Source organism: Rhinolophus ferrumequinum, chromosome 6 (assembly GCF_004115265.2).
Source record: "Rhinolophus ferrumequinum isolate MPI-CBG mRhiFer1 chromosome 6, mRhiFer1_v1.p, whole genome shotgun sequence".
Lineage (NCBI taxonomy): Eukaryota > Metazoa > Chordata > Mammalia > Chiroptera > Rhinolophidae > Rhinolophus > Rhinolophus ferrumequinum.
Genome location: NC_046289.1, coordinates 26,073,493 through 26,091,840, shown reverse-complemented (window position 1 = coordinate 26,091,840; position 18,348 = coordinate 26,073,493). Strand labels below are relative to the sequence as shown.

Genomic DNA, 18,348 nt, shown 5'->3' with positions numbered 1-18,348 from the left:
TCCATGTAGTTGCTGCCTTTGTCGCATTTATATGGTATTATCCATCCTGCATGCCTTGGGGTTTTCCCTTTGAATTATTGACTTCATATTTTTGCTTTCTATATGTAGGCTCTCTCCCGGTTCGGACATCTATGTGACGGTGTCATCTATGGCTTTAGCAAGATCCCAGCAGTGTCGTAACTCCCCCAGCAACCTGTCTTCATCCAGTGAGACTGGCTCTGGCGGGGGCACTTACAGGCAGAAATCCATGCCTGAAGGGTAGGTATGCTGTTTGTCCCATCGTACTTGTTCCCACTTGACAATGCTGTCTTTCAGCTGTAATTCAGAGGTGTAAAATGAGTTCCATTCAGCCAGACTTGATCAATTTACAAAAGCGCAAAGGGGAAAATGTGGTTAATATTTCAGATAGAAAAATGTTTTAATGGCTGGTTCAAACCACTTCTTAGGGTTCTCTAGTCTCTAAGGACTCAGTGGCAGAAAACTCAAATTATATCCATTTCTCCATGATATATATTGTCTAGTTTCATAGTAAAGATTTTGTCACTTCTTAATATTTCCTCCTAAGTGAATTCAGTAGTATACTGCTTGCACTGGTTGGAGTTTGTTTTGCTGTTAACGTAGCAGAAATGATCATCATAGCCAAAGCTTAAAATTATTTTTTTTCACACTTTAAAAGTCTTCTGTGATTTCAGCCTGTGGATTGGTTTTGTTTTGTTTTTCATCTTTTTTGAAGACACTAAACACCAGAAAGTAACTATTTGCTTCTGACAAGACTTACAAAATAAAAAGCTAAAGGTACATGATTTTAGAACTACTATAAAGGGAAACACATTGGGATGTCTGAAACTGGGAAGTAATTAGCAGCAGAACATTACATGGCACACATAAGCCGTCTTTGCCCAGAGGAAAAGTAAAGGAACCATCAGTGACTTCCTGCTAGGGTATCTCTCTGGGGAAACTTGATGAAGAACTTGAGACCACTTGATGATCAGATGTAAGGAGTTTACAAAAACTAACGTTTATATTCTAAGTTTTCCCCAAATGTATATTTTAACAAATGCACACATGATTTGTTTAGTTTATTGAGATTCTACCATGTTACAAAATAATCATACTTACTAAGAATATCTTCATGGTTGGTGTTTTTTAATCCTACAGTGTTTTTTTGGTTTCTGTAGCTATTAAGTATGAATTTTTTTTGGTTATTGTTGCTAAATGTTTATGTTAGCACAAAGTAGGTAATAAAACCACTATGAAATATGCTCCCCACCCTCCTGCCGTTCTCAGTATCTCCCCCAGGATTCCTTTGGTGGCAGAATAAAATGCACATGTCTTATTTTAATTACTTCAGTGACAATTAGAAAAAAATGTTAGCTCTTATTCATGAGTTCCTACAAAAGGTTTTATGAGTTAAGTATTATTATTCCACACCACAAGCCCAACTAATTATTTCTTGTTTTAATTAGTAGATTTTAAATAGCCTGGTTTGACATAAAAAATAAGAATTCACTGCAACTTCGATGTTAGTACAGCAATAAAATATAAATGAGCTAACAACAATAACAAAAGAAGCATTGTTTTCTTCTGGCTCTGATATACTTTAAATGCATACCAAAAATGTAAGTTGAAACATTAATGTTTTGGTGAATATTAATGTTAGAAACATGTTTCCAGTGCCCCCGTGTGCACAGTAATTTTAATGAGGTAATTACTCAACTTGATGTTTAATTCTAACCCTGCCATCGGTGGTATTGAGGGTTTTCCCCATTGTTTGTGAGGTTGCCCAGTGACTATTTACCATACTGCATGGAATAATATTTTACAAGATGATAATGATACTGTGGAGGGAGAAGAAACTTTCTTCTACCCTTCAAGGTTCTTTCACTAGTTTAATAGACCTACCTGAGGCAGATTGACAAGAGGCAATAACCAAATTTAATTACGTACGTATGGGAATCCCACATACATGAGTTAGTCAGAGACCTTACATAAGAGGTTCAGAGACATAAAGGGAAAATGAGGTATATGTGACATTCTGAGTAAGGCACCTTGGGGCGTCAGAGGAGAGGCAGGTCATTCACAGGATGATAAAAAGATCAGACCTTCAGTAATTAGATGTTTGCCCTGTCCTTATAGACAGGTCAGAAAAAGTTATCTCTAATAATCTCGTATTAAGGCCCCTAATTTAAATTCTTCTTGGCAGTTAAGGAGGGGGGCAGAAGTTTCTCTTCAGCCCAAAGGGTTTTGGTTGCCTTTAGTTAAAAAATAATCCATATACCACAGAGGCACATCTTGGGGTGACCCCTTTTGAGCCCCTACAATACAGTGTTTTCCTCTAGTTCCCAAGCAGGTTTTGTCTATGTCGGTGATGTAAGAGGCACTGGTTCGCTGTGTGATTCACCTCTGTTGCTCCTGGACCAGGTTTGCTCTTAAAGTTACCATTACCAAAGGGAAAATGTTGCATCTACTCTACAGCTTAGCCTAGTAAAAAATAGGTATGTACAAGTTGATAACAAAACAGGAGTGTATATAGTCTGCTGCACACTCACTAATGCTAAACTTGACAAAGCTTCAAAGCGCGAAATCCCAATAGGTCCGTACACAATCACTGCCCATAAATGTAACCTGTTCCTTCGTAGTCCTCGCCCCACTTGAGTGAGCTCAGTGTCTGTACGGGCATGTGTGCCTGCCCACTCCCCGGTGAAGATACTGACACCATCCAAGTCAGTTGAGAGGTGAAATTCAACAGCCTGGTCCATCTGAGTGGGCGAAGAACAGGAACCTGCACAAGTTAGGATGAATGAAAAGGAATGAAAGGTAGTTATAAAGAAACACTGTTGAAAAGACATAGGGTCTGTTTTGCCATCCTGGGAGATTTATTTTTGGGGAATGCTGACGAGGCAGGGCATGTCCAGTGGGAGGGACAGACTGGGTAAATGAGGAAACTTTAGAGACCGTGGTGTGAGAACCACCCCTGAGGATGTACAACCTGAAGAGGAGAATTGGGGAGGCAAGGAGGCCGCCATAGCTTTCTTCCAGCACTCTTAGAGAAGGGCTTAAACTTGTCTGTGAGGGCTACTGAGATCAGTAAATGAAAGTTATAGAGACGTTTCCTGCTCATCAGGAGGGAGAGATTTCAAAGCTGTCAGCCTACTCTGGAGAGCAGTGGACTGACTCCTGAGGTAGACAATTTTTGGTCACTGATTGTGATTCATGTGTCAGCCAAGTTATTACTCCTTCAAATCCGAACTGTGACCTTAAACTATTAAGTGTTCCTCCAAACAAAGGCACAATTAAGCTCTTCAAAAAGAGGCACAATGTAAAATTAGACCAGGTTTTGTCTCAGCTCCTCAAGGATGGGATCTCTGTATCCCTAATACCTTGGCACGCAATAAATGAGGGGTGTATGTGAGAACTGAAATTAAAAGTCTATTGGATGAAAATAGTTTTCAAAGCAGAATTTAAAGACAGCCTTTATCATTTATTTAAAACCAGACAGCCAGAAAAGTGTTCGGCTTTAAATTCAGAGGTTTAAAAAGTTGTCTTTAGTCTCCAGTGCTACCAAAAAGTAAAAGCAAAATTAGAATCAAATTCTCACTTATATCTTTGTGTCTTTTTGAAAAAGTCTTAATGTACTGCAAATTTAGAATAGGGTTGTAGGGCCAGTTCGAGAATATTCATTGTTCTAAACTAAACAAGGACCCTACTTAGGGAGGAGACGGCAAAGATCATAATTAGTGAATTTTCTTTTTTTTTTTGTACATGAGCACTTTCACTGGGGTTTTCATAAACCAAGGTTTTTGTTTTTAGTAATGGAGGTAACTTTGTTTAGTGAGGCTTGTCATTGAGCTTGTAAATAATGTCATTTGTGCAAAAGTAACTAGGGAGCTATTATAGTAGGAGTTTTACTAAAATATTCACTAGCCTTCTCTACTTTGCAAATGCTTTCATGTAGATTTTTTTCTCCCTAGATTCACATAATGGAATTGCCATTTTACAAATAAAGAAATGGAGACGAAACTTGAATGACTTGGGGAGAGGGAGCTGGCACTTGGCTCCAGGTCACCCTCCTCCTAACCTGCTCTTTTTAATCCACCAATCACAGGGTAGTTCTCCCCATGCCTTTATCACTTCGCAGCAGATAAGGAATCTGTCATAAGCATCAATCAGTTCAGACCCTGGTTAGTCTTTTATTGCATAGATTACTTGTAAATTCATTAGTAACGATAATAAAAATTTGTAAACTTCCACATGAATGTTTCATACTCTGAATTTTATACTCTGGCTCTTTTTCCTGGGCTCAGTCAGTATTTACTCTGCAGATACTGCTCATTAAGGCACATGCTTTAATTAAGCATATATTATATTAGTAGTCTACACAGGGAAAAGAAAACTGGCTCATTGAACAGCTAACTATTCTTTCCAGCATTAGACGGTTGCCTTTCTATATACCAGTTTACCTATTTCTAATTTGCCCTTCCCAAAGGCAATTTAAAATTTATGCATTTTCAAAGTAGTCCCTGTGTAATTAATGTACATGATAGCAGTCTTTGTCTTTCAGACCTGAGAGCAAATGCTCAGAAAATACTTGTTCCAAGAATGAATGACTTAGTGAGTTAGCAGATGACTGAGTTAAGAGAAACCCCTGACATGTACCAATGTGAAGGTACACCTGGAACATTAGGACAGTGACATGTTTTCTTTGGCTATGAGTGGCGGCCTGAGCTTGGCTACACAGGACTAGGAGATTGTGGTTTCTTTATATATCGTAGGTTGGCCCTGTCCTAATGGCTGCTGGCCTTGTTTACAGTTGACGTACTTGGCCTCCATACCTTTCTGAACAGAGTGGTGCATTTTGCCCGTAACAGACAGAGTTCTAGCCCCCGTCACACATGCACAAAGATGAGTTCACAAGTGCACACATGTAAGCAGAACTAATTCGTTCCTGTCATTAGAGTTTAGTTCGCTACCTTCTCCTTATGGATGAGGTTTCTGATGTCATCTTTGCCCTTGTTTGGGGAAATGACCACAGGTTTGGAGTAAGCCGCCGGTCGCCAGCCTCCATTGACAGGCAGAACACCCAGTCAGACATTGGTGGCAGCGGCAAATCCACACCCAGCTGGCAAAGAAGTGAGGATAGCATTGCCGATCAGATGGGTAAGTAACTAAAGTTCTACAAGGAGCAAGTTGCTTTTACACCGAAGTGACTTTGGCCACCGCTTGATGATAGTATCAAAGCATTCTGTTATATAACACAGCCTGGTTAATTAATGAAGGTGCATGAGAAGTAAGTCTCGGTTATGTGATGTGTAAGTGAAAGCACCAGCTGAGACTTGAGAGAAAAGTCAAGGAATTCTGAGTGATCCCAAATTTAAAAATAGAAAAAGGACATAGGAATTATTTTCAGGACTGAGATTAAAATGCCAGACTACCAAACCACGTGTGTCCGAAGTATCTTCCTCTCCTCTTGTTTGTCTCTTTTTGCCCCTCCTAAGTACCCTGTGAGATATGTTGGTATTCTTATTGTCGAGTTAAAAATAATAAAAAACAAAAACTATGTACAAAGTGAGAGAGATTACAATTGTTGCTTAGTCACATATGTATCTTGGTTAGAATCTCTTTCCTCCCTTACATGCTTCCCCCCCCACCCCCCCCCCCCCCACTCTACTGTTAAGCTGTCAGCGAAGGACATGCCTTAACAGGATAAAACAGCTAGATGGGAAAGAGTTGCATTACTGAGCCGTCATCTGAACTTGGGGCCCATAGCCCTTCCTCCCTATAGATGCGGTTTTCTGCGGTAACACTAGTTGATACAATAAATTTTTACCATGAAACAAGATTAACTTTCAACACAGTAGCATCAGGAATTTAGTTGGTACGTCAGGGTCTAGAATCTAGACTGTTGGTGTTTTTTCCTTTATCTTTAGTAGCATTACACATCACTGGGGGATTAAAAAAAATAATAAATTTCAGGTCTGAAAAAGTTAAACTTTTTAAGACGAAGACCCATCTTTTTATCTTCTCTGCAAATGCATTGTCTTGTTCTGTTTTAATGACGGTGCGATGTCGAAGTCCTAACCACGGACATAGGAGGGAATGTATTAAAGCTAAGAGAGGAGTCGAGGATGAGAAATGTAATTCCTAGGTTCTGAAGATCTGCTTTGTTCCTGTGACTTCAGTGTGATGTTATTGAAGCCATCTGTCATTCCCCACTCTCATCCCACCCACCCCGAACACAGAAAACCTGAGCATATTCTGATTTGCTGTTCTGCTCTTGACAGAATGTTTTTAATCCCACATGTTTTGATATTGTTGAGATGGTAATGACACATGTGCAAAGGATCCCTTCTTCATGACTTTAGCAGCTTTTTTTGGCTTCTAGTGCAGACTTTAAGAAAAAGCTGCCAGCCAGCCCTTTCTGCAGTGTTCAGTGTCATACTTCCTACTCATGTGAAGTCATATGGGGAATGAAAAGGTATCTTGGGACTGGAAAGGGTAATAATAAGGTCCGTCCTAGACCCGAATTCATTCTTTCTTTCACATAAACCTGCCTCTAGTCTTTTTCCTTTAATTTAGTGGCACCCCACTTTTAATAGATAAGACTCTGAAATCAATATCAATAAAACCTTTTAACACATTTGTTCATCCTTTTAATAAAATATGCTTTTTTTTTTTTTTTAAGTACCCTTCCAACCTTCCAGAGAAGCCTTTTCACCAACTAGTGGCCCATCTCCATCTAAAATCTTTCAAATAAAATGTTAAAATAAAATTTTTACAATTTTTTTATATTTCAGTATTACAGAAGAATAACCCAGCCTTTTCTAATTAGTACATCAGAAGGAAGCTGAGACTTAGTTGGTATAAGCCATGCTAGAGAGAAATCAAGAAAAATAATTATCTTCTCATTACTGAGTGCACTATAATTGAGTGTGTAAAGGTCTGATCTTTATATAGTCAATTTGTGAGAACAAAATTCTCTAATGACTTTCAGGTCACTCGTTGAAAATATTGAGGAGATTCTTATTTGTTAGCCAGACTTAACCTGTCTTTGTACAGCAGTGTGTTACCAACTGGGACCCCAGTGGAGGCAAGGAGTTCAGCTTGATTAACTGGCTCCCTTGGCTCAGTGGATGTTCCTTTTTCTGCCTCTCTGCTTTTGGAAATGGTTGAGAGTCGGAGTCAAAGAGTATGCTGCTCCTTTACATGTGAGGAATGGTGTTGCAGAAGCTCAGAATTGTTGCTGATAGCTATCGGTGTGTCAAAGAAGCAAAAGTGCTTACCTTTCACACTTGGACCCCCGTCGTGAACGCCAGCTTGGAGTCCAAAAGGAAGCAATTGTTTTAAGTAAACTAGTTGCTGTGTGTCTTTTCTGTTGTGCTTAGCTTACAGTTATAGAGGACCTCAGGATTTCAATTCTTTTTTCCTCGAGCAGCATGAATATACAGGTAAAATATTTCCAAAGTGCCATGGTAAGTAACACGTGATTGCATCCGTGCCTGTCTAGGTAATGTAGACCAAGCTAGGTTAGCCACACTTTGCAGTGAATGAATGTCATAAATTCAATCCATATTTTCTGGACGTTCCCCACATACCAAAAGTTGATTCCTAACTTTGTCACATCGTTCATGGCCTTTGGATTGGTGGTACTTGGCTATGCTAATGTGTATGACGTGACACATGGTCACCAGCTGCCAGCTTTACCCATCAGCCACTTACTTTCTGACATGCCGCCTATTGTGTAAACTCAGCAAGCTTACTGCTGAAATTCAGAGTTTGCTGGTCAGTGAACTAAGAGATGCAGTGGCAAGCTGTCTTCATTTGTCAACATGTGCTTGGATCTGTTTCGTGCCTGCACCATAATGTCCTGTGCTGTATTCCAGAGCCAACGTGCCATCTCCCAGCAGTCTCAAAGGTACTGCCAGCTTTCCGGGAGAGCCCCAGTGGGAGACTGATGCGGCAGGATCCCGTGGTTCATTTGTCTCCGAACAAACAAGGGCATGTAAGTTAACTGTAAAATGATAAAAATGTTAGGTTCCCGGCAGTGTGAAAATGGTGCGGGTCTGCTCTGTTCTTTCTTCCACACGGTCAAAGAGGAAGTCATCCTGGCAGAAGGCGGGCATTTGCTGTCATGGCCCTGAGGTTGCTTTGGGATGAGCTGAAATTCCTCTTAGGTATGCTCCCGCCACCCCCACTCATCTCGATGGAAGGCCACCGATCTGATCACGAACAATCCTCAAACGTTAGGAATAGAAATATGTTAGAAGTGGATTTGATGTGCTTACACAATTGAAGCCTGAGATGTGGCTGGAGCATCAGTCAAGTGGACAGACACCTTCCTGACAACTCCCCCTACTGCTCCTCTGATCTTCCATAGCTGCACCCTCTTTTGTCCTTTTATCATAGTCACGTACAATTCCTGATCACTTACTGCAGAATCGGGAAGAGGTGATCATTTCCTTCATTTCCTCCCCCTTTGAATGCAGCTGATTTTTTTGGTCTGTCTATTCACTGGAATGTGTATTTATGTCACTCTATAGGATGAGGAAACACTGTATTTCATATTCACTAATTTATAAGATGCTCAGAGAACTTTTAATGAGAGGGCTCCTGTGAGTTTTGATCTAGCTATATGAATATGGAAGCTAGAAAAACGAGAGAGAGAGAGTGTGTATCCATGCGTGTGCTGGCACCCTGCACAGGCTGCGTGGAGAGAGATTTACTGGTGAAATGTGATGTTGTCAGAGTTGTACTTGTAAATGATTGCCCCAGTTGATCTGTCCATTTCCTCTCCTTCATTAACAATTTTTATATTGATTATGTGATAAAATAATATTTCGAATAGATTGGGTTAGAGAAAATATATCCTTAGAAGTATTTTTCCTGTTTCTTTTTACTTTTTAAAATGTGGTCACTGGAAAATTAAACAGTACATACGTGGTTCCCATACTCTTTCTGTAGAAATCAGTTATGTACTTTACTCTCTCAGCACATCTCAATTCGGATTAGCCACATTTAAAGTGCTCAATAGCCACAAGAGCCTGGGGGCTACCAAATTCTACAGTACGGATCCAGTCTGCCCTGCAAATGTTAAAAATAAATGAAGGCCTGATCATGTGTAAGTGTTGAGAAAAATTACAGCTAGCGCCAGTAAAGTAGCTGGTCTATTTTCTTGTTTAAGGAGAAGAGATCTCTATTTTTCACTCTGAGGTGAAAGTTGAGTGTCCTTCTCCTGCCCCTACCTGCCCTCAGGCAATAGTCTGTCTGTCTGTCTGTCTGTCTCTCTCTCTCTCTCTGTCTCCCTCCCTACCTTCCTCTTCTTCCTTCTCTCTCCCTCTCTCCCTTCCCACCCCACCCCACCCCCCGCCCTTACACTTCCTTCTCTCCTTTTTTCTCTTACTCTCCACCAAGTATCTGGACTTTCTGCCTCCATCTAATTTAAAATATTATTTATTTAGATATTTTTTGAAATCCTGTTTCTTTGGTAAACTATAAAATGTTCTAAGTAACTAAGCCATTATGTAGAAAAGGTTCTGTACACAATATCTTAATTGAGATATATTAATAATTCACATACCATAATATTCACTCATTTCAAAGTGTATAATGTAGTGATTTTTAGTATAGTCACACACTTGCACAGCCAGCATCACAATCGAACTCTAGAACATTTTTATGAACCCCAAAAAGAAACCCTGAATCCTTAGGCAATCACCTTGTCTCTTCCCATCCCCTCCAAGCTCTCGACAACCACTAATCGGCTTTCTGTTTCTGTTGATGTGCTTATTCTGGACATTTCATATGAATGGAATTATGTAATATGTGGCCTTTTGTGTCTGGCTGCTTGCACTTAACATAATGTTTTCAAGGTTCATCCATGTTGTAGCATGTGTTATTACTTCATCTCTTTTTAAGGCTGAATAGTATTCCATCGCATAGATACACCACATTTCTTTATCCATTTATTAGTTGGTGTACATTTGGGTTGTTTCTACTTTTGTTTGTTTCTACATATTCTATTATGAATAGTGTTGCTATAAACATTCATGTGGAAGTTTTTGGGTGAGTATACGTTTCCATTTCTCTTGAGTAGATACCAAAAGTGGAATTGTAACTGTTTTCCCACAGAGGCCGCCCCATTTTACATTCCCATCAACAATGTTAACTATTATTGTCTGTCCTTTTGAATACAGCCCTCTTACTGTGTGTGAAGGCTTAGGTCATAGTGGTTTTGATTTGCATTTCCCTAGTGACTGAAAATATTGACTATCTTTTCATTTGCTTGTTGGCTATTTGTATATCTTCTTTGGTGAAGTGTCCATTTAAACCCGTTGCCTGTTAAAATTTTTTATTTATGTGCTTATTTATTTTCAATTACAGTTGGCATTCAATGTTATTTTATATTAGTTTCAGGTGTACAACATAGTGGCCAGATGTTTACAGACATTTATATAATTTATGAAGTGATCCCCCCGATTAGTCTAGTACCCACCTGGCACCATATATAGTTATTACAATATCATTGACTATATTCCCTAATTTGTACTTTATATCCCCTTGACTATTCTGTAACTACCAACTTGTACTTCTTAATCCCCCTTCATCTTTTTCACCCTACTCTCCAACCCCCCTCATATCTGGCAACCATCAGTGTGTTCTCTATATCTGTTAGTCTGTTTCTGCTTTGTTTGTTCATTTATTTTGTTCTTTAGATTCTACATATAAGTGAGGCTATATGGTATTTGTCTTTCTCTGTTTGACTTACGAGTATTTCATTTAGCATAATACCCTCTAGATCCATCCATATTGTCAACAATGGCAAAATTTCAGTCTTTTTTATGGCCGAGTAATAGTCCATTGTATATGTGTATCACATGTGTGTATGCCTTCATCTGTTCATTTTTTTTGTTACCATTTTTAATTAGGTTATTTGAAGCATAAAGTTTTTAATTTCTTTCTTTGCTTTTTTTTTGTTTGTTTATTTTTTGTTTTTCTTTGGTGTCGTAAGAAACCATTGCACAAGGTCATGAAAGCATATGCTTGTTTTTTCTAAGAGTTTTATAGTTTTAGCTCTTACATTTAGATCTTGGATCTTTTTGAATTTATTTTTCAATGTGGTAAGAATCCAACTTCATTCTTTTTTGTATGTGGATATCTAGTTGTCCTAACACCGTTTGTTGAAAAGACTATTTTTCTGTCCTATTGAATTGACTCAGCACTTCGGTATAAATTATACCTCTGGTGGGAATGTAAGCATACCTTGGAAAGCTGTCTCCTAAATAGATGCTTATTGGGGACAGACAAGGAGATCTCTTTAGGAATAAGTCTTATATTCTGCCTTCTGTTTACTCTGAGCACACAGTAGGGCTTTTCTAATGATAAATCCTGTGGAAGTGTCATTTCCTTTCTATTTCAAGATTAAGATATTAAAGACTGTCAGTTAAGATTTTTTTTTCTGATTAAAATTGTCTCAATTGTATTGATACTTTAGTATAAGTCAAATAATTAAAAATGGATTCTTAAAAAGTTTCCAGGGCTGTGTGCCATGGACACGTCTGACTGGGTGTTTCCGGGCACCTCCTGTCTTACTTTGGTTTGTCATCATCAGAGTTTTGGTGCCGTGAGAACCCCGTAACTAGAAACATGCCACAGGGTCATCCTCCCATATTTTCTTCCCGGTATTCAAGACGCAAAGCCTGTACTTAAGTACATTTTGCTTCCCTTGCAGTCGGATAGCCACTACTCAAGCCACTCCAGCAGCAATACCCTCTCCAGCAACGCCTCGAGTGCCCACAGTGACGAGAAGTGGTACGATGGGGACCGCACAGAATCCGAACTCAACAGCTACAGCTATCTGCAAGGTACCTCTGCTGACAGTGGCATCGACACGACCTCCTATGGCCCCAGCCACGGCAGCACGGCCTCCCTGGGGGCTGCCACATCATCCCCTCGCTCGGGGCCAGGCAAGGAGAAAGTGGGACCCCTGTGGCATAGTTCCAGTGAAGTGATCTCCATGGTTGATCGGACTTTAGAGACAGAGAGCCATGGCATGGACCGGAAAACAGAATCCTCCCTGAGCTTGGATATCCACAGCAAGAGCCAGGCCGGGTCCAACCCTCTGACAAGGGAGAACAGCACTTTCAGTATAAACGATGCTGCTTCCCACACAAGGTAACTAACTGCCCTTCCCTGCTGCTGCTTCCGTGCCCAGCCCCGTCCCCAGTCCAGTTTCCATCCTCATCCCACTGTGCTTTGCTCAACAGTGTGTAAAGAAAGGGGATTTTCGTGCACTGACAGGTATTTTTGTATACTTAGTGCTTTTTAGTTGCCACCAAAATATTTTATTCCTTCAATCCTGATGCATCCTTTTAAACTGTGAAAAAAGTTTACAGATTTTAGTCTTTGTAAAGTTGTATTTGATTTTATAAAAAATTTTCCTAACTGCATACCAGAATTAGAAGAATTTTGTAATTTTGGCTTTCAGTTAGTGATAGAGAAAGTAGAATGGAACAGTCTTTTGAAGACATTAAAAGAAAATCTTGACCATATTTTTAAAAGGAAAAGGCCTTTTCTAAGCCTACCATGGTGTTATTTATGATGCTGAACACATCTTCTAACTGCCTCTCTCTCAGAGAACATCACTTACCCAGTGTTTGCATGGTAATTTTTTTTTCATTAATTAGCTCCTGACAGTGATGTGTTGAGGGTGAGGGGTGTACAACAGAAAAGTGTAGCTAAAATTAGACATCCTATTTACCTTTCAAAATAGAAAAATACACATTCCCCTATATCCTTGGATAGACAAAACAATACCATTTTTTATTTCCTCCTTTGGATTTGAGCCTATAATCCAAACATGACAAGATTCTTCCTTTTAGGGAGGAAACACTCCATCACTATCTTTCTGGGCTTATTGATCTCTGTGGTGGTTTCTCCTTTTACCTTTTGTTGTCATTGATCAGCTTGTGTGACAGCATCAAGCCTTGCTGTCCTCTGGGCTTCTTTTATTATTATGCCCTAAAGAAAAATAGCGAAGAAGCTAAACTTAATTTTACTTTTCAAACGGGAATCCAGGCACAAAATCTGTCGGTAAATCCCAGATAACCTTCATGAGAGAGGACATCCTCCACTTAATTGGCATTTGTTTGACTTGACCAGTTAAATATTCAGTTCTCTCATTGTCTCTATATTGTTACCGATGAGATTCTTGAGCTTCCCATTTTTTAAAAAAAACAGGTTGGCCCTGTGGTATGAAGCATTTTATGCCTTTGTTTACCACTCCTCCATTGCAGTAATAAAAAATTATTGTGATAGGTCTGAAGACTCCATGGCCCCTAAGCAAAAAGGAAATTGGCAATGTAGTCTCTATTCTTGAGGCATCCAGCTAACCTTTCCACAATTCAGGGAATAGAATGTGCTTCAAGGGGGTTAAGGAATGAACTGAAAAAGTAGAATAGAAAGCTGGGCATAAAATTCCATAATAATAAAATAGAATCACGTGGTGAAGAATTATGACACTCACTTGCTGTTTTTGGCACGCCCCATCTTCTCATTAACTATATATTAACTCATATAATAGTCTGTACATTGACTTAGAACATTTTGAGTTCAGAATAGTTTTTTGTGGTTTCTCAATTAAGATTGACTCTTGTTTCTTTGGTTTTCAGTTCTTTGTTTTGAAAGGAGGATATCTTTTTTTTAAGAATGATATTTCAGGGGCAGCCAGTTAACTCAGTTGGTTAGAGGACAGTGCTCTTAACACCAAGGTTGCCAGTTCGATCCCCGCATGGGCCACTGTGAGCTGCGCTCCCCACAACTAGATTGAAACAAGTACTTGACTTAGAGCTAATGGGTCCTGGAAAACCACACTTTAAAAAAAAAATGATATTTCACCTGGTGCCATATCTCTGGTCTAATTTGATGGTAGAAGAAAGTCAGTTGTAGTTATAGAGGTCTTGTCTAGAATGGCATCGCCATGGAGTAAGGTTGAAAAGGGCTGGGCTTCTGAAGCCAAAGCACAAAACATCGGCCACACTAACAAATCCGACAAATCTCAGGGAATCTACAAAGTCCCCACTGAAAAGTAGGCACCTGCGATTGCGTTATCTGAATGTGCTGATCAGGACTGCCTGGCAACCTCCAACGATTATCCAAATTTTCTGCTTCAAACTGACCATGCAGAAATTATTTAAATCATCACATAGAAATAACTCTTCTGTTGAAAGTCAAAGTTACTAGAGAAGAAAAGGATGTGGCCTTTCAGTGAGGGTGGCAGGACTTCCCACCCACTGGTAGGTTGAGTCCCATTTGTTTCTCGACTCCGTAAGTGCTTTGTGACTTCGGTCTGTTGATCTTGGCAGAGCGAGCTGGATAATCAGAGCTTTAGCAGCCTTCCTTTTCTGGAGGAAAAGGGGACTTAACCACCAAATGCGCATTGCTAGAGAAACTAAAATCACTGCAAATTAGAGTGTTTGTGTCCTCAGAAGACAGGAACAGCAATTAATGTGGAGATCTCTTGACAATGCATAAAAGAGCTTGTACCTGGGTCTTGGTGACAAAATCTAAATTACAGTGATTAAGTTCCACTGTGTATTTCTGCCTGGGCTGTGTTCCTACCCATTCTGTCCTCCAGTCTCCCTGTTGATGATTATGCAGGGCTTTTTTGTTAGGGTTTTTTGTTTTTTGGTGTTTTTTTGGGGTTTTTTTGGTGTCGCTCCAGGAAAACTGCATTAATGTAGGTTGGTAATTATTAGGTTGGTGCAAAAGTAATTGCGGTTTAAAAGGTTAAAAATAATTGCACAAACTGCAATTACTTTTGCACCAACCTAATACATAGGGTTGTTAATTCGAATGTCATTAAGAGAAGCCGTGATAACTTTCTGATATCTTTCTACAACACACTGATAACTTTCTACAATTAAAAAGTCTATTAATTGCTGTAAAGTGCTGCTCCCTAGAATATAGATATACATATATGTCATTTCTATGAGGCTTGGGAAGTTAGGGAGAGGTTGTATGTATGTATGTAATGGCTGTTTTACTTTCTGGTCTTCAAACGAACCACTCCCCCCCCCAAAAAAAGAAAAAGATTTGTGGTGAGCATAAAAGAGGTGAAGATAGCTCTAACTTTCATATACTCTCACCAACTGGGTTCATTTTTTTCCGAGAGTTCAGGCCTGGGCAGTAGACAGCGCCCATTGGCGTGGTGACCAAAGGGCCTCCCTCCTTAGTATACAGAGCGCTAGTCCTGGTAGCCGGTGGTATTGCCAGTGTCAGAACTAGATTTAAGAGCACACATTATAAAGCTAAAAACCCCGCCTCGTACTTGCACACACACACATCTCGCTGTAACATCTTGACCTGACCCGTTTGAATGTCCAGACATCGACATCCACCCTCGTTAGCCAGCCATTCTGCTGCCTTCCTCTCGCTTCCCACAGGCCCCTCAGAGCCTTCTAGCCAATCAGTACCCACCTATGTGATCACGTATCCATCTTTACTGCCATCCAGTTCAACAGAATTTCTCACCCAGTATGTTCATCCTAGCACCTTTGCATAGTGTGTGCCTCCTGAGCGTAATATTAGGTTGGTGCAAAAGTAACTGCAGTTTAAAAGATTAAAAAAAAAAAATTGCAGAAACCGCAGTTACTTTTGCACCAACCTAATCATTTCTCAATACATTTTGATGAACAAATAGGAATAACTTCTTCCTTAATGTTCCCACTTTTTTCCTGACAACTCAAGGACCCTAACTAATATACCATTTCAAAAATAGCATAAGTCCTCAACTCCTAACTCCTCTAGAAAACCACTGACATTTCAAAGCTTTTTTATAGAAGGGTCAATATTTACATAGAGCTGTACTGTATAGGTGTATGTATGAGAATATATACGTGAAGTCCTCGTTCAGCATGAATTTTACTAAAGCCATTTCTGTGTAAGATTTTGTTTTTTAATCTGCAAAACATAACAAGGAAGGACCCTATAACAGCTTATATTCAAATGTCAATCAACTCTGGATATAGGTTGGTCAGTGTCTGACATTCACTAAAGGGGCTGATTTAAGACCAGGAAAAATGCCTACCCACAGTTGTCAGTACAGTTCAATTTCATGAATGTGCTTTTTCTGGTTGACCTAATAAATTAACTATTCATGCCGGAAAAGCTGTATGCTTCTTGAGAGTAGAGGTACAGAAGGGCTTCTTGTATTTAGTTTATATGAACACGAGGGCATGCCTTGGGCTGCGCCAGCACACTGGAGTATCTGTGTATGTGTGTCTCTGTGTGTGTGTTACAGCTAGGGTGGTTAAATTTCATTCTCTGTCCTCTTTGGCATCCTATGTATGTGAAAAATATGCCTTCCTTCCTTTGTTTAGAAATTATTCTGTTTTATCTTTAGCATTTCTCAATCAAATCATCTTTAACATTTCTCAATTAAATCTCAGTTAAATCACTTCTTCCTGGAATTGTTTTTAATTGCTAACAATCTCCTCGTATCTATATTTTTTCTTAAGGTGAGAATATTATTTTTCTAAGTTCTGTGGGCTATTCAGAACTTGAAAGTACAGCCTCTATAAATTACAACCTCAGGACTTCTCTTCAACATGTGGTGGGCTCAACTTCTCTTACGTTTACAGATTGTTTTCATTGGTAATTTCTGCTTTGAGTTCCCACACACAGTGAATATTCAGGATTCACTCTTATTTTGCTTTCATACAGCAGAACTTCAGGTGATCTATCCTAAACTATCTTGCCTTCATTTCTTCCACCTTATGGGAGTGGGTGATTGTTTTATCCAGAACTTTAATGATGTCCAGCTAACCTCAAAGACTAAAAAAGAGAACCACTGTGGTTGAAATTTCAAGTGGACATTGAGCAAATGAGACCTCTGTCAAGCCACAAATGTCAGATTGCTTGATGCAGAGCTCAGCAACAGAGTTTATCATTACTTTGTTCTACGAAGCAACTAATCCGTTTATTCAGTCGATACAGAAAGCCCAAATTCTCCAAATGCCATTAAATCATAAGACCAAAAGGATTCTGAAAGGACGAAGAGTCCATTCCTTGTCATATTTAAACTATGCTACCAGGATGAGAATGTATCCAATTGCTTAAAAAAGGGGGTGGGAAATAGATAATCTCAAGAAGAGAATCCACAATCATTCTGAATACTTTCAGTACTTGAGTCTTCTTCCTCTTCAAAATTTTGTCCCATGTCTACCTATTTGAAATTCCTCTAGGTTCAGCTTAAATATACAATTCAGAGAGAATAAATGGGTTTTTGAGCTGAGTCTTTTCTAAACATGAATAAGATTTTTGAAGCCTAAGATTATGAAATTTGTAGACACCAACAAGAGGCCATTTGAAAACAATCCCCCCCGCCACTGGATTTTTTTTTTTTTAGTTAGTTTATTGGGGTGACAATTGTTAGCAAAGTTACATAGGTTTCAGGTGTACAATTCTGTAATTCATCATCTATATATCACATTGTGTGTTCACCATCCAGACTCAGTTCTCTTTCCATCACCATATATTTGATCCCCTAAAGGGGAGAGGGGGTTGGTAGATGAAAACAATTTTTAAAAAAGAAAGAAACTTTGTAACAACCCTCCACTTCCAGGCAAGTTGAGAGAGAAATTAGGGAAAATAGAGTTGAATCCTGAGATCCAGGTCCAAGTCTGAATTCTGTTCACCAGGCATGTGGCCTTTGAACTTGTCGCTGATCTGTAATCTAATAATACCTGGTCCACTTACTAAATGGTTGTTTTTCTGTGTTTGTTGAGAATAAAAGTGGCTATCAAATGTATTGCAGACTGTAAATGTTCTTTTAAGACAAAAGGTTTTCTGTCATTTCTTTTTTTAAGTTCTCCATCACTACCTTAATGCAGTTATCTAGCTGGTTTTTCTTCAACAAAATATGCATGTATCTCCCTCAACCCTCTGTCTTTCATAAAAGTGATTGAGCCTATAGCCATATTTTTGCTTCTCGAGTTTTCTGCTTTGTTTTCTTTATCCTTTTTTGATGCCAAACCTGGACATGAGACTCTTCTCAGCTATGCCTAATAAAATTATAATATTCATAGTTATTCATTAGCTTCCTATTTAAGTAGCTCAACATTATTCTGCAGACTTATTCAGCTTGTGGTCCACAGTGACCCCTGAGGCCTCTTCTGCTGCATATGCCTAGTCTCCTTTCCCTATGCTATTATGCTTTATGTATTAGTGTGCCCTTGTATTTATTAAATATCTCTCTGTTATAGATGAACAGTAATCATTCCTACGTCACTTATTCCCCACCCTACCCCCAATCCTTTAGAATTGGTGTCTTGTGAAGCCCTCCTAAATTGTAGA

At 39.3% G+C, this 18,348-nt stretch overlaps 1 protein-coding gene across 14 annotated transcripts in view; it reads left to right on the top strand.

Moving 5' to 3' along the window:
• The window catches only part of SIPA1L1 (signal induced proliferation associated 1 like 1), a 348,723-nt gene that overhangs the window by 286,931 nt on the left and 43,444 nt on the right, over positions 1-18,348 (top strand). For all 14 annotated transcript variants that reach the window (XM_033107759.1, XM_033107746.1, XM_033107752.1 and 11 more), the window contains 4 exons: positions 109-258; positions 5,033-5,157; positions 7,881-7,999; positions 11,726-12,168. In XM_033107759.1, the coding sequence (XP_032963650.1) occupies positions 109-258; positions 5,033-5,157; positions 7,881-7,999; positions 11,726-12,168 (837 nt within the window). The remainder of the gene's footprint in view (positions 1-108; positions 259-5,032; positions 5,158-7,880; positions 8,000-11,725; positions 12,169-18,348) is intronic.